This window comes from Pogona vitticeps, chromosome 3 (genome assembly GCF_051106095.1).
Source record: "Pogona vitticeps strain Pit_001003342236 chromosome 3, PviZW2.1, whole genome shotgun sequence".
Taxonomy (NCBI): Eukaryota; Metazoa; Chordata; class Lepidosauria; order Squamata; family Agamidae; genus Pogona; species Pogona vitticeps.
Genome location: NC_135785.1, coordinates 60,921,297 through 60,934,613, shown reverse-complemented (window position 1 = coordinate 60,934,613; position 13,317 = coordinate 60,921,297). Strand labels below are relative to the sequence as shown.

Genomic DNA, 13,317 nt, shown 5'->3' with positions numbered 1-13,317 from the left:
GGCCTGGCGTGCTCTGGTCCATGGGGTCACGAAGAGTCGGACATAACTAAACGACAATGCTTTTTCTGTGGCTATCGGGAGACAAATGAGCCTGGCGTGCTCTGGTCCATGGGGTCACGAAGAGTCGGACATGACTAAACAACTAGACGACAATCTACAGTAGTCATGCTGTCTTGTAGTTAAAACTGAAGTGTTTGAAGCAAACAATAAAAGGGCACCGGTAATGTTTACAACCCGGTTGCAGTGAGGGAGACATACAATAGGTTGAGTAATTTAACACATACACCCAGAGTTTTTCAAAGAAACAAAACAACTACTTCATAAAGTTTATTTGTACAATATATTCTATCCAAACAATTTATTTTTCCAGTTCCATAGGAAAAAATAGATGTTCCAGCCACCATTTGCTGAACTAGTCTTTAAGTCAAAATCAATATGTTCCCCTAGAAGAAAATGAATATATTTTATGATCAACTATATTTAAAGAATATAACTTTTTCTTCTTCACAGCAGCAGCCAAAGTACAGTTTCAGCAGCCTAACAACCGATTTTATAAAGCTTTGTATAAACCAGTGATTTTACTATGGAAGCACTGTCCTTGAAATAAGGGAGTGGCAGGCAGGCATCGATGCAAAACACATGAGATCAAGCATACGGCATTTTCCAAAGAACAACATGTTATCAAATCTCCATACAAATGTAGTTAATTCTTTTAGCCAATGTTAGTTGTAGAGAAAAGAAACTGAACACCAATTTGTAAAACCTTCCGAAGGTATTTGTGCCCCGAAACAATTGGATCTTTCAGAAATAACAACTCTGCATAGCAACTCTTATTACAAAATATATACATAATATATTTCTTTAAGCATCTACAGCTGCAAGAGTTGGTTCATGTATTCAGTAGCTCTCTGTTTTCAGGCGGCCTCCATCTCCTTCACTTACAAAACGCTTCCTTCCCCTAAAATTAAATACACAGTTAAGTTTTCAGCATTGACTATTGTCTTATTTGGCTTTATACTGAATGAAAGTTGGAGAGTTCACCAGTAACAGAAACAAAACTTTTCAACAGACAAATAGCAGTACAGTTAAATCATGCAAGTTGTAGACATTTAGTCTGCTCATATTTTAGAGTTGCTGAGGCTTCCCAGTTCAGCTATAGAATATCCTCGGAAATTATTCTATGCAGATGCGAGCTCGTATGAGATGAACAGAGAAAAGAATAGATGAGAGGAAGATACAAAAGGAAAGAAAGCTGAAAAGTCTGAGAAACACTAATTTGAGATTTCAGAATTAACCCATCACTTCTTGGGCTACCTACACTGCAGTACAAGGGAACAAGGCAACTGCCAACACGGAATAGCTGAACTTGCATTAGTTAGATAAGCATTCTTTGCAATTAAACCTGTGCCACTGTTATTTCTGATATATGGTTTCTTAAATATGTACCTGGAAGGACAGAGGTCTCTTAACTGTTTAGAAATTATTCCAGCACTAAAACATTCCTCTACAAACTGCTCAAGCACAGAGTACGAATGTGGCACATCAAGATTAATGTCTGGGATTTCACGGTAAATTCGTTCATAACCCTGTAACATTAGAATTAGGAGGAAATACTTAGTTATCTCATGATTATGGTTGTGAATGCAAATTAATTTTACTTAAAATGATTCTATTTAAATAATGTTACCTTAAACTTCCCCTTAAAAGAAACATAAAATCATACTGCTGATAGCAATTTTCAAAAATGAGAGGACTTCTCAGTCCTGCCAGCCCCAAAGGCTTCCCCATGATGAAAGGGATTCCAAGAAAATCTTGGAAATATTCAGGGGAAGGAATTCCCAGTTTTTAATTTTTGAAAACCCACTACAGTTAATGTCAGCAGCCTTACGTGGCATTAAGTTACAGTGCTGGATTTCCACCAAAGAAGAAAATCTTTGCCTGAAATCCTGGAAATCCGTGTAAAGAATACTAGGCTAGATAGGCAAATAGTCTGAACTGGTATAACACAGGTTTCTATATTCCTTCTACATTTTTTTAAATCATTGGAAAACCCTCAAACTATAACAAAGCCTAGCTTAGAAGTCTTCTGTTTCCTAATCAGATTAATGTTGATTGGTAACAACAAATTAATGTCATGTATGGAGAGCTCAGTGATCTAGGTATCTGGCTACAGAGCCAGAGGTTGGATGTTTGATTCCCCACTGTGCCTCCCATGTGGCCTTGGACGAGCTGCACAGTCCCAGGGCACCTCCAGAAAAAAATAGTAAACTACTTCTGAGTATTCTCTACTTGGAAAACCAAGAAAAGGGACACCATAAGTCAGAACTGACTTGATGGCACATTATTATTGCCACTATTATAACACCATCAATGAACACTATACATTAAATAAGGATATTCATAAGGAATGCTAAGAAATATACTAGACACACTTACTCTTTTCATTTGGTCCATAGTTAGGACAGCAGTTCTGCAGAGGGATTTTAACAAATTGAGCATCATTTTGAAATTTGTGTCTCCAGTTGATTCCAAAACCATTACAATTGCCTAAAATAAATCCATGAGAACTGGTTGAAAAATTCCTATTTTAAGCAAAGAACAAAACTACAACTGCATTATAGAACAAGACAGAAACTATACAAAGTGAAAGAACAAAATTAAAAATAAACTACAGTAATTACAGCCTCTTCCTCATCTATCAGAAAATATAAAGGGTACTCAAAAGTAACAACTGAATATTCTGTAGTTCTATACTCATTAATCACTGAGATATATTTCTATGTTTGGCACAGAAAGAGCATAAGCAACAGGAATATATACAGTGGTGCCTCGCAAGACGATGTTAATTCGTTCCGTGAAAATCGTTGTTAAGCGAAAACATTGTCTTGTGAAACACGTTTTCCCATTGAAATGCATTGAAAACCTGATAATCTGTTCCAATGGGAACAGATTGTCATCGTAAAGCGAAAATTCCCATAGGAAACATTGTTAAGTGAAACACGGTTCCCAAGCGAAAACAGCCGTCTAATGAAACAGAGAACATTAAGAGACTCGTATAGTGAAGCAAGACCAAGCTGTCAAAAACACCGTAAAGAGAAAAACAGGGACCTAAAATGTAATCGTCTTGCGAGGCAAGGTCCCTAACATCGTAAAGCGAAAATCGCCCATAGGAAACATTGTTAAACGAAGCGCAAGATTGCTCTGAAAACCTCATCGTAAAGCGAATTCATCATTAAACGAAGCAATCGTCTAGCGAGGTACCACTGTATTTGAAACTAATAAAACAAGTATGAAGCAGAAGAAGACGAGATTTTCTCTTGAAATTAGAGGCAATTGTTTTTCTTCCGTTTAAATTCAAATCAAGAATTGATAGCTGCAAAATTATTGAAGAGAACAACTTCCTTAAAGATGGGCAACAATCGGGCTACAAACAGTACATCCTATGCAAATAAGCTGTTATAAGAAGTATCTTAAATGTATAGACTTGCATTAATAGATATTAAATGCTACCAAAAGAGAACTCTCAGTGTACCTTCCTGCAGAAAAAAAATCACCATGCTCACAGTATTATTTCATACCCTAAGAACTGAACTTCCAGTGACAGCTGTATGATTTATAATATCCCACACACATGCCAAGTATTAATCATGCCTTACTTCATATACAAGTTCATGGTGAAAATGAGGGACCTCTAACTCCTGAAGACAGCGTTCTGCTTCAGAAACGTCTCCTGAAAGAAGATATTCCTTCAACAGCATATCAATCTAGTAGATCAAAAAGACGATACAATATTAGGTTAGATATTAAAATGCATATACTGTACTTCTTTCACAGCAGCAAGAACATACTTATATGTTTTTGTTTCAAATTTAAAATGAGAAAAACTAAATAGAAAAAATATCCTTGAATACAAATAAAAAACAGTGCAAAGCTAATGTTCTAGCAATGTATTATATGCATTCATATATAACTTGCAACTGCAAAATGTCAGAATTCCCATCACATGGTTTTATTCTCTCTGAAACTGTTCTGTTCAACTATATTTAATATTATAGAAACAGGCAAATACCAATGTTTTCTTTATGTAAGGGTTGCATTAAAATTCTCTTCCTTCATATATTCTGACTTCTTACAATACAAATAATGTACTTCTCTCCAACAAACTCACTAGGAAAAAGAATTATTTCTATACAGAATATGAACATATATTGTTAAAAATGCATGCACCAGATAAATAATCATATTTCATATCATCATATCCATGTATAGTTTTCTAAATTAAACTAGATAATTTTGTTCTTCTTTCTCAATAATGCCTATTTTTTTCTGAAAATGAATCTGTACATTTTTAGGCCAAGGACTTTTCCAACTTTGAGTTCCATGCCCCTATCCACGTAAAACAGACAGCTCTTTGGGGCCCATGACCTGGTCTCTTCTTCCCTTTCCCAAAAGTATGAAGCAGAAAAAGGCATCTAGCAGAGCTTCCACCCATCCATGTAACCTCTCTTTGTAACATGGTGTGGAAGCTGAGTGGTCCTAGTGGGGTCAGAAGGAATGGACAAGTGAAAGAAAGCAGCCAATGCTCCATCCACTGAAGCACTCATGCTGTCTCCACTCTTGCACTCTTAAATAATACCTGAACCCAACAGGGCCATCCTAAGAACATGTGAAGAAACTAATCGGTGGCTGGTCCTTACAGAAGAAACCGCCACTCCTCTTTTTGTTTGCTCTTTCTTTCTGGATGGAAACAAGAAGAACTAAGCCAGACCTGCACAAGGTGCAGTCCGAGGGCCACATACAGCCTGCAAGCCGTTCCTGTCCGGCCCGCGGACAGTTTTGAATATCAAAACCATTTATAGCTTTTTGTCTAAAGTTGATCAGTTGCTTATCTTTAACATGCCATAAAAAAACCTATTTAGTATTTGTGAAGATTAACAAGTTTAAAATAAAAACAATCATAACATCACTGTTTCATTTTATTTTTAAGTAAAGTTGGTTCGGCCCCCGAACACAGTTCAGAGTTTTCATGTGGCCCCCCTATAGAAATTAATTGCCCACCCCTGGACTAAGCCTAAAGAGAACTAGTGAACAAATGAGAAGAGATCACAAATGAACCTTCCACGCTGTTTGTTAGTTTAACCTCTCTGGATCATGAAGCAAGAAGGATTATAGCTAAGGGAAAGGGATGTGACAGACGTAGGGTACACAAAGACATGCTGCTAAGGGACATACATAATCTTGAACCAGTTACCTCTTTAACAAGATGCTTCACAGGCTGTTGCCCACCTCCGAATCCCCACACATTGTCTATGCGTTTCCCACCTTTGGTCATACTTAACAGTACAGTAGCTCGATCCAGAGCAGCCCTATGAAGAGAATGTTGCATGTAAATGTCTCAATAAAATTTGCATACAGGGGCAGTCACTATTCAGCATCAGTACATTCTCTTTGTGAGTGTATAATTTAAGATACACAGCTTGTTTAGAGTTAGAAGAAGGAGCCAAGCCTCTCCCCAATCTCACACACCTCCTACATGGGCAAGGAATTTTAAGCATCTTTTGATTTAGGTTTTCTATTAACTACAGCTTGCCATGTCACGCAAATCTAGATGAGCAATTGAGGGTTCAAACACACTAAATTGTAGATGGCCTAAATGAGAAGGAGCAGCTTTCAGTCTTTCAAAACACAGAGAGTGCACAATGGAAATTCTAAATATGATAAACTAATTTTGCATTATGTCTAAATACAGCCACAGGACAGAAATACATGTCAAAGCTTAAAAGCATGATTGACCCACAAAGGTAGCTACTGCAATTAACAGTGTAATCATCTGCATGTTTATTCTGCAGTAAGCTGTACTGTGTTCAACTGGACTTACTACTTGGTAAAATATTAAACCCAAATGACTTTATATTTAGAAAGATCATATAGCATATTAAGTATTAACTAGTTGGAACATTTTTATTTCTTTCTGTCAATAAACACAAATTATTGTTCATGCATATCAAGAACTAAGAGACTAGAACATTCACATGAGTTTATTTGCCAAAATTCTTCTTCTGGAAAAAGCTATTTCTATTAGCTATTACATAATTATTGGCCAAAATTCTGTTGTGCAGTAACACAAAAGGCATAACTTTTAGTAGTGAACTGCCTTGAGTTACGTAGTCTCTGCAGATCTCTGTTGCATGTTGAATCATATGACTCTGTGCAATTGATAACTTCTAGAACTTACACTTTTTGAGTAACTACATTAGAATAAAAATTTTAAAAATGTCTTTAGCTTCTAGTTTTGCCTATCTTAATCTCACAAACCAACAAGACTTCAGAAGTTTTCTGATTTAACATTACCCGTATGCTATTTGTCATGCAACAGCCCTACAATATGCAAGTAGACATAATTGTCTGTATTACATCTTTAACAACTCAAATTTGGTACATGGGAGGGCAACTTCCACAGTTCCAAGGGCCAATTTTATACTCACTCTGGCCATACAGGGCCAACATGAAGTGAAACCAAAAGTAGTAACCCTCTCCCGGATATGAAAAAATGGTATTTGGGGTCCTAAATGGTCCAAGAAGCCCCGTGACTTATTTAGAAGGTGAATTATTACTCATAGAGGTTTCCAGGGTTTTTTTTTTTGTCAAGAAGAGAAAGAGGGGGAAGTTAGAGGCCACAGAAACAACTGAGAAACACATACCTGGTTTAGTAGCACAGCAAGCATCACAGGAGAGTAAAATTTAAGCTTTCCAGAGACTGATCATTTCTATATTTTTATTACTTTGTGTAATGTTTTCCCCTGAATTCTGTGCTTTTAGCTCTCACTACTTTTGTTGGCAAAACGTTCTATACGCAATGCTATGGAGAGGAGGCACACACCATCTTCAGAATTTTGCAATGAAGAATCTATAAGGAACCTAACCTTTGCCCTGTTTTTCATTTTTACAAGTGATTTGGAATGTTTTATTCACTTCACAAAGATGAGAAAGCATTTTTTTAAAACATGTAATTAGTAGATGTAGGGTTTAATTATGAAAGGCAAAGTACACACCGAGCCTGCACACAGTCCACAGTGCCTTTATAAGCATCTATGTAGCTACTGCACAGAATTCCATCTCCAACTGCTCTTGCAATGAATTGGCCCACCAACTGCAATTAAAAAAGGAACATGTCTTACAGAATAAATATGGAATAGTCAGGGTTAGTGACATTATTCACACAAAGTGATGGTAACAGATGGTAAACAGAAGTGGGAACAATTATCTAGAGAACATTGCTATTTTCACTATAAAGGTAAAGATAAAGGTTCCCTTTGACAATTTTTGTCCAGTCGCGTTCGACTCTAGGGGGCAGTGCTCATCCCCGTTTCCAAGCCATAGAGCCAGCGTTTGTCCAAAGACAATCTTCCATGGTCACATGGCCAGCACTGTTACCTTCCCACTATAGCTTCATGAAAAACAATCTAAGTGCAGTTACCACCTCATTTGCCAAAATCTCTCCTGGCAGGTACCTCTGCATCATCCCTGTCCTCAAAATTTAAACATGGGCAGAATTATGCACTGGTAGCTGTCCAGATAGCTCAGTGGTTTAGGTATCTGGCTGCAGAGCTAGAGGCTGGGAGTTCAATTCCACACTGTGCCTCCTGCAAGTAGAGCCAGCCTGTGTGATATTGGGCAAGCTGCACAGTCCCAGGATGCTCTCAGAAGAAGGGAATGGTAAACCTCTTCTGAATACTCTCTACCTAGAAAGCCCTGGAAAGGGTTGCCATAAGTCAGAACTTGACTTGATGGCATAAAATTATTCATTATTATTAACTGGCTTATCTTCTAAATTGCTTCAAATGAGAAATAAAGGTAAAAAGAGAAAAGGCACTTTGTTACTTGCCTGTATGGTAAGAAATCCAGAGCTAAATCTCATTATACAGTGGTGCCTTGACTTACAAACTTAATTGGTTCTGGAACTCCGGACGTAACTCAAAATGGTCATAAGTTGAAGCACCATTTCCCATAGGAATGCAATTAATCCATTCCGGCCAAAGAACCCCCCCCCCCAAATCACCGCAAGACCAATCGGAAATGCGATTAATCCCTTCCGGCCGAAGGGGGGTGAGGAAGAAAAGCAAGTGAAGCGTGCAAGACCCATCGGAAATGCGAATAAAGCAAAGCAAAAAGCAAGCAGATTGTGCAAGACCCATCGGAAATGCAAATAAAGCAAAACAAAAAGCAAGCAGATTGTGCAAGACCCATCGGAAATGGAAGGGGGGGACCCAAAAAGCAAGGAAACCCCCCAAGACCCATCGGAAATGGGGGGAAAACCAAAAAGCAAGGAGACCCCCCCAGACCCATCGGAAATGGGGGGAAATATTAAAAAACAAGCAACCCCCCAAGACCCATCAGAAATGGGGAAAAATACCACACAACAAACCCCCCATCACAGCACAGAAACACCCCGGCCCAAAACCACGCTGTACAACGCACCCAAAACAGTTTTTAAAAAGCAGAAAGCAGTACCTTACTTTACCAGGCAGTCCGAAGTCTCCTCCGATCGCACTCACTCTAACTGTTGAGGCGAAAGAGCTACAAAGAAGCAGCCTCTTCGCCTACCAATGGTTAGCAATTTAATTTCCCGCCTTTTTTCCCTGCCTTTTTCTGTTCATAACTGGAAGCTCCGGCCGCAAGTCGAAGCAAAATTTTGCAGCCGGAGCTGGTCATAATTTGAAATGGTTGTCAGGACATTCATAAGTCAAGGCACCACTGTAGTTATAAACTCAATAGCCAACCTTAATAAAGTCCTGACATTTTCCATCTGTAATACAGGGCTCAGTCACTCTACCTCACATTGCTGATGTAAGGACTGGCGCAACAATGTGCTTTACTGAAGGAACACTAAATGCAGATTTAATACACACTTATGTGGAGTCCTATGGAGAAAAACTGCATGGACAATTGGAATCAGGGCAAGAAAAAGGGCAAGCAGGAACAAGGTACACACCTTGTTTTCCAATCTCAAATGGGTCCATCTTTTTCATACTAATTTGTAATCTAACTTTTTATCAGTCCTGGCAAAACAGGAAATGCACACTGGTTTGCAAAGCATGAACAGTGATAATTTTCTAACTGAACAATCTTTCAACCTGTGTCTTATTAATAATGCTATGCTTTCCCACAGATTTGCTTTTACAAATGATATAGAAGTGAATTAAGATTTGAGATAGGCATAAGAATGTAGATTGCCATTCAAATTTGATTTTATACTACTCACAATATATAATGCCTCATTAATCCAAATGGACTGAGGAACGGAGAAGTGTTCTAGGTGTCAGGGTATTCAAAATTTAACATAAATGAATAGGTAATCCATTCATTTTAACATAAATGAATAGGTAATCCATATCCAGTAGATAAGTGTCATAATAAGGGTATAGCATATCCACAATACTATGAACATGGTGATTAGGGCAAAGATCCAGTTTTGGGACACAGCAACAGCTGGATAACATTGTGTTGTGTTGGGATCTGCCCTCTTAAACTAGATGTCCATTTGGAGGCTTTAACGTTTTAGGAAGTAAAAGTTTAGAAGAGGATTCTACTATGCATTTTCATACCATGAAGTGCTTTAAGGAAAATGTACCACAGAGGAAAAAACAACAGTGATCTCAGGATATTTCAAACAAACCTGTGGTGCTCTGGGAGTGTCCAGTACTAATTCTGGTAGGTCTCTGAGAAGCCGGTCGAATGACTTTTCCACATCACGTCTGCTGACTACTGTTTCATATAAGTCAGCAAGGAGTTTAGAGGTCAGCTCTCTGTGACTGGCCTTCCCCTCTAATGCCAATGATACAGCCAGCACCGGTACACTGTATTTCATTTCACCAAGACTGAGGTCTTTCAGCATCTCCTGTAGTGGGAAAAAAGGCAGCCATTTCAGTTTGTTGTAGCCTGTATCTTATATAGCTGCGACACTGTTACAGTACAGCCAGGAAGAATAATACCCTTCTATACTGGATCATTTCACTACAAACATTTCCTTCTGAGTGTGTTTTCAAGCCAAGTCAGGTCAACCTCTTAAATATTGATTAAGTTCAGAAGTCCCATAACAGGAGGCAGACATCTAGTTTAAAAACATGCTTGGCTTTTAAAGAAGCTATCTATAAGTTCATCTATCATAACCTACCTCTATCTGTATGAAAACTATTTTGTTTCTTAAACTATTCATTTATCGTAATCTAATAAAATTTTCTGTTTATACAGTACCAGCAATTATTCTAAAAACCAGACATTAAAAAGATAATATGAGGTCCTAAATCCACACACAGGAACATGAAAAAAGAAATAAAAAAGAGGGGAGGGTGGAGAACAAAAGAAAAATAACAGTAGAATAGTGGCACTTTAAAAATCAACAGTTTATTTCTGTTTGAACTTTCATGGCTTATATATTTATGAGAAAATGGACTGTAAGCCACAAAAGTTCACACTGAAATGAATGTGTCAATCTGCAAACTGTTACAATACTTCTGCTTTTATTTTTGTTTTGTTTTTAAATTTTGTTTATTGCACATGCTGGAACAGTTTCACTCTGCTACATCTTTGAAAACCTCCTCATAGAGGCTTCCTAAATTTCATTAATCCATGTGAAAAAGCAAATCATGCGACATACCGCAACTTCATTAGTATCCCCATGTTCAAAATATTCCTGGATTATTGGAGTCAGTGTTTTCTCGAATGCTTTTTCATCCAATGGCAGAACTACAGTTTCATAGACACAGTTATCCTGTTTTGAGCAAAAAGCAAATTATTAAATAAAACAAAAATTATCTGGAGCAAGAAATGTAAGCAGAAATGTAGAGCATGAGCAGAAATCATAGTCCTGGCATGTTTAACTTACAGTGGGGTCTTGACTTAAGAACGCCTCGAGTTAAGAACATTTTGACTTAAGAACCACTCTCATAGGAATATATTGACTTGACTTATATACTTAGATTTGAGTTACAAACTGAAAAAAAAACACGTGGGAGGCAGGGAAAGTGCAAAATTTGAACTTTCAGTTAACTGTTGGCCAGTGAAAAGGGTGCCTGTCTGCTTCCTCACTCCTCCCAGCGTTTAGAGAGTGGATTGGGAGACAGTCTTCAGACTGCCTGGTACTGTACTGCCTGGACTGTATTTTCCCTGCCTTCCCTGAACCTTTCTTGACCTAAGAAAAAAAGAAACAAAATATCCCCCTCTAGTGGTCGAAGGCAGAATAGCAGCTTCCCATTAGTTTCTATGGACGGAAAAGAGCAGATACGGATCAAATGGTTTTCAATGCATTCCTATGGGAAATGCAGATTTGACCTGCAAACTTTTTGACTTGAGAACCGCCTTCCAATACGGATTAAGTTCTCAAGTCAAGACCCCACTGTAACTCAATATTATGGAAAGTACACATGGGCAAGCACCCTACTGAAACTACACGCAATTTGTAACCATGCCAACAATTAGCATTTGACAGAGTGCCTAGTTCAGAAACGGTTATGCAGCAGTCACCCAAACAAATGCTACAAGCCTCTTTTATGACTATCATTGCATGCACACTGATGTTTCAACAGGATATAGGTCACGGGTGCTGCTATACCCTGTCAAATCTTCAAGTGTAAGTTTTAGAACAGGAAGTTTTTTTAAAAAAATGAAAACTTGGAGCCCTACATAGAATCATATGGCAGCCCTGTGCAAATGCACATCAGTGTTGCAGAAACTTTGCAGGAAAATAACTTACAGAGACTGTTCCTTACCTTGAGCAAATACACAGCAAAGTTTGATGTATTCTTACCTGGTCATCATCATAGTTTGGATCTTTGATATCTACTTCTTCTACATCATACACTTGTCCAGGTGGCCCCCAAACACCTTTGCCTCCTGCACCACCTGTAGAAAAAGAAAAGTGTCATTAATTATGAATGTGAAACTGTATGTTTTGTCTTATTACTTCAATCTTAACATCTGAGGGAAAGCCAGTTCTCAAACGTACAAGAAAGCCACTGAGACAATCAATTTCAAAGCTTGCATTGTTCAACATCCACACAGCCTAACAAAGAAGGCAGGCTATCAATTTTGAAAGTGGGCACCTTCCCTCAGGCTAATTAAAACATATTTAACTTTTAAAACTGTGTCCCTATTAAAATTATCAATATTATTTCACAGATTTTAAAATGGTGAATATTAAATATCCACAGCTATATCAAATATTCCACTGATCTCTTCTGTGATTTTCCTCTTACACCTACCTATAAGAATGAAACTGAAGTACCAAGCAATTCAGGTAGACAAAGCAAAATGAAGATTTACAGAAGTGCAGCTAGTAGGCAGATCTAATAACCTCCTACAAAATGTTATTTTTTTGTTACCATCAAAAGGCACCAACCTTTCTTTGGAAGGCCCCTTCCCTTTCCCAAACGAGATCGTCTATCGAGGTGCTTTCCTTTGGGACTTGTTGGTATGGTGACTCCACTTTTTGGGGGTTCTCCATTGTCACTCACTGAGTCTCCTCGGCCAGAGTCTCTAGAGGAATTTTTTCTCAGCCTCCTCTTTGCTCTGGCATTGATCTTAGCTTCATTAAGAGATACTGAAGGGATCCAATTACCATTTATCTCATTTTTTATTTCCTCGGTGCCACCACTTTCCTCATCACCAGAAAACAGAGTATCACTCAAATTATCTAGTTCTCAAAATACAAAGAAATGTAGAGTTAACTGACATAAGCAGTAATTTTGAAAAGGACAAAAATTTCAAACCCACTAAAGTTAGGTTCACATTCCAATTAACATGCACATGTGCATTTAAGTATGTGTATCATACTATATGGCTCTAAGTTTGAACAAAGTGCCCCCCTTTGACTAAAATAGCTGGGGTGATTAAAAATGGCCCAAAGTACTCAGTCATGCTCTCCAATAATTGCCCAAAGCTTTCAAAACAATCATGACCAAGGTTCCTGATAAGCTAGGCACACATGTGAGCTAACATCTCCACTTCCCTCCGTACAACTCTCTTCCTCCTCCATGCAGCAATTGCGTTAGGTTTTGGTCCTGACAGAACCCAGAGTGCGGGGGGTGGGTGGGGGATGGTGCTCACGCGCACATGCAGGACAAAGCCACAAGAGTGAGGCACAGCCCCACCCAGCGGGGCTGAAAATTAGAGGGTACATTGGTCATGACAGAATTTTTAAAGTTATTGACAATGAAAACCAACTGAGCATTTAACCTAACTAAGAAGAAAGTAAGATTCAGAGCTGCACATTTGAGATGGAGTCTGAAATTCTGTTACTTGTGCAGTGGTGCCCCGCAT

General features: G+C 38.3%; 1 protein-coding gene across 22 annotated transcripts in view; it reads right to left on the bottom strand.

The window, feature by feature from the left end:
* Nucleotides 1–314: 314 nt before the first annotated feature.
* The window catches only part of PDCD4 (programmed cell death 4), a 57,783-nt gene continuing 44,780 nt past the window's right edge, over nt 315–13,317 (bottom strand). For 12 of the 22 annotated variants that reach the window (XM_072995563.2, XM_072995555.2, XM_020779837.3 and 9 more), the window contains 10 exons: nt 12,398–12,691; nt 11,807–11,901; nt 10,658–10,771; nt 9,677–9,898; nt 7,053–7,150; nt 5,252–5,366; nt 3,657–3,764; nt 2,437–2,547; nt 1,447–1,586; nt 315–958 (listed from right to left, as the gene is read on the bottom strand). In XM_072995563.2, the coding sequence (XP_072851664.1) occupies nt 898–958; nt 1,447–1,586; nt 2,437–2,547; nt 3,657–3,764; nt 5,252–5,366; nt 7,053–7,150; nt 9,677–9,898; nt 10,658–10,771; nt 11,807–11,901; nt 12,398–12,691 (1,358 nt within the window). In that variant the 3' untranslated portion in view covers nt 315–897. Of the gene's footprint in view, nt 959–1,446; nt 1,587–2,436; nt 2,548–3,656; nt 3,765–5,251; nt 5,367–7,052; nt 7,151–9,676; nt 9,899–10,657; nt 10,772–11,806; nt 11,902–12,397; nt 12,698–13,317 lie in introns of all 22 variants that reach the window. The other 10 variants (XM_072995560.2, XM_078389511.1, XM_078389514.1 and 7 more) reach the window with 1 other exon arrangement.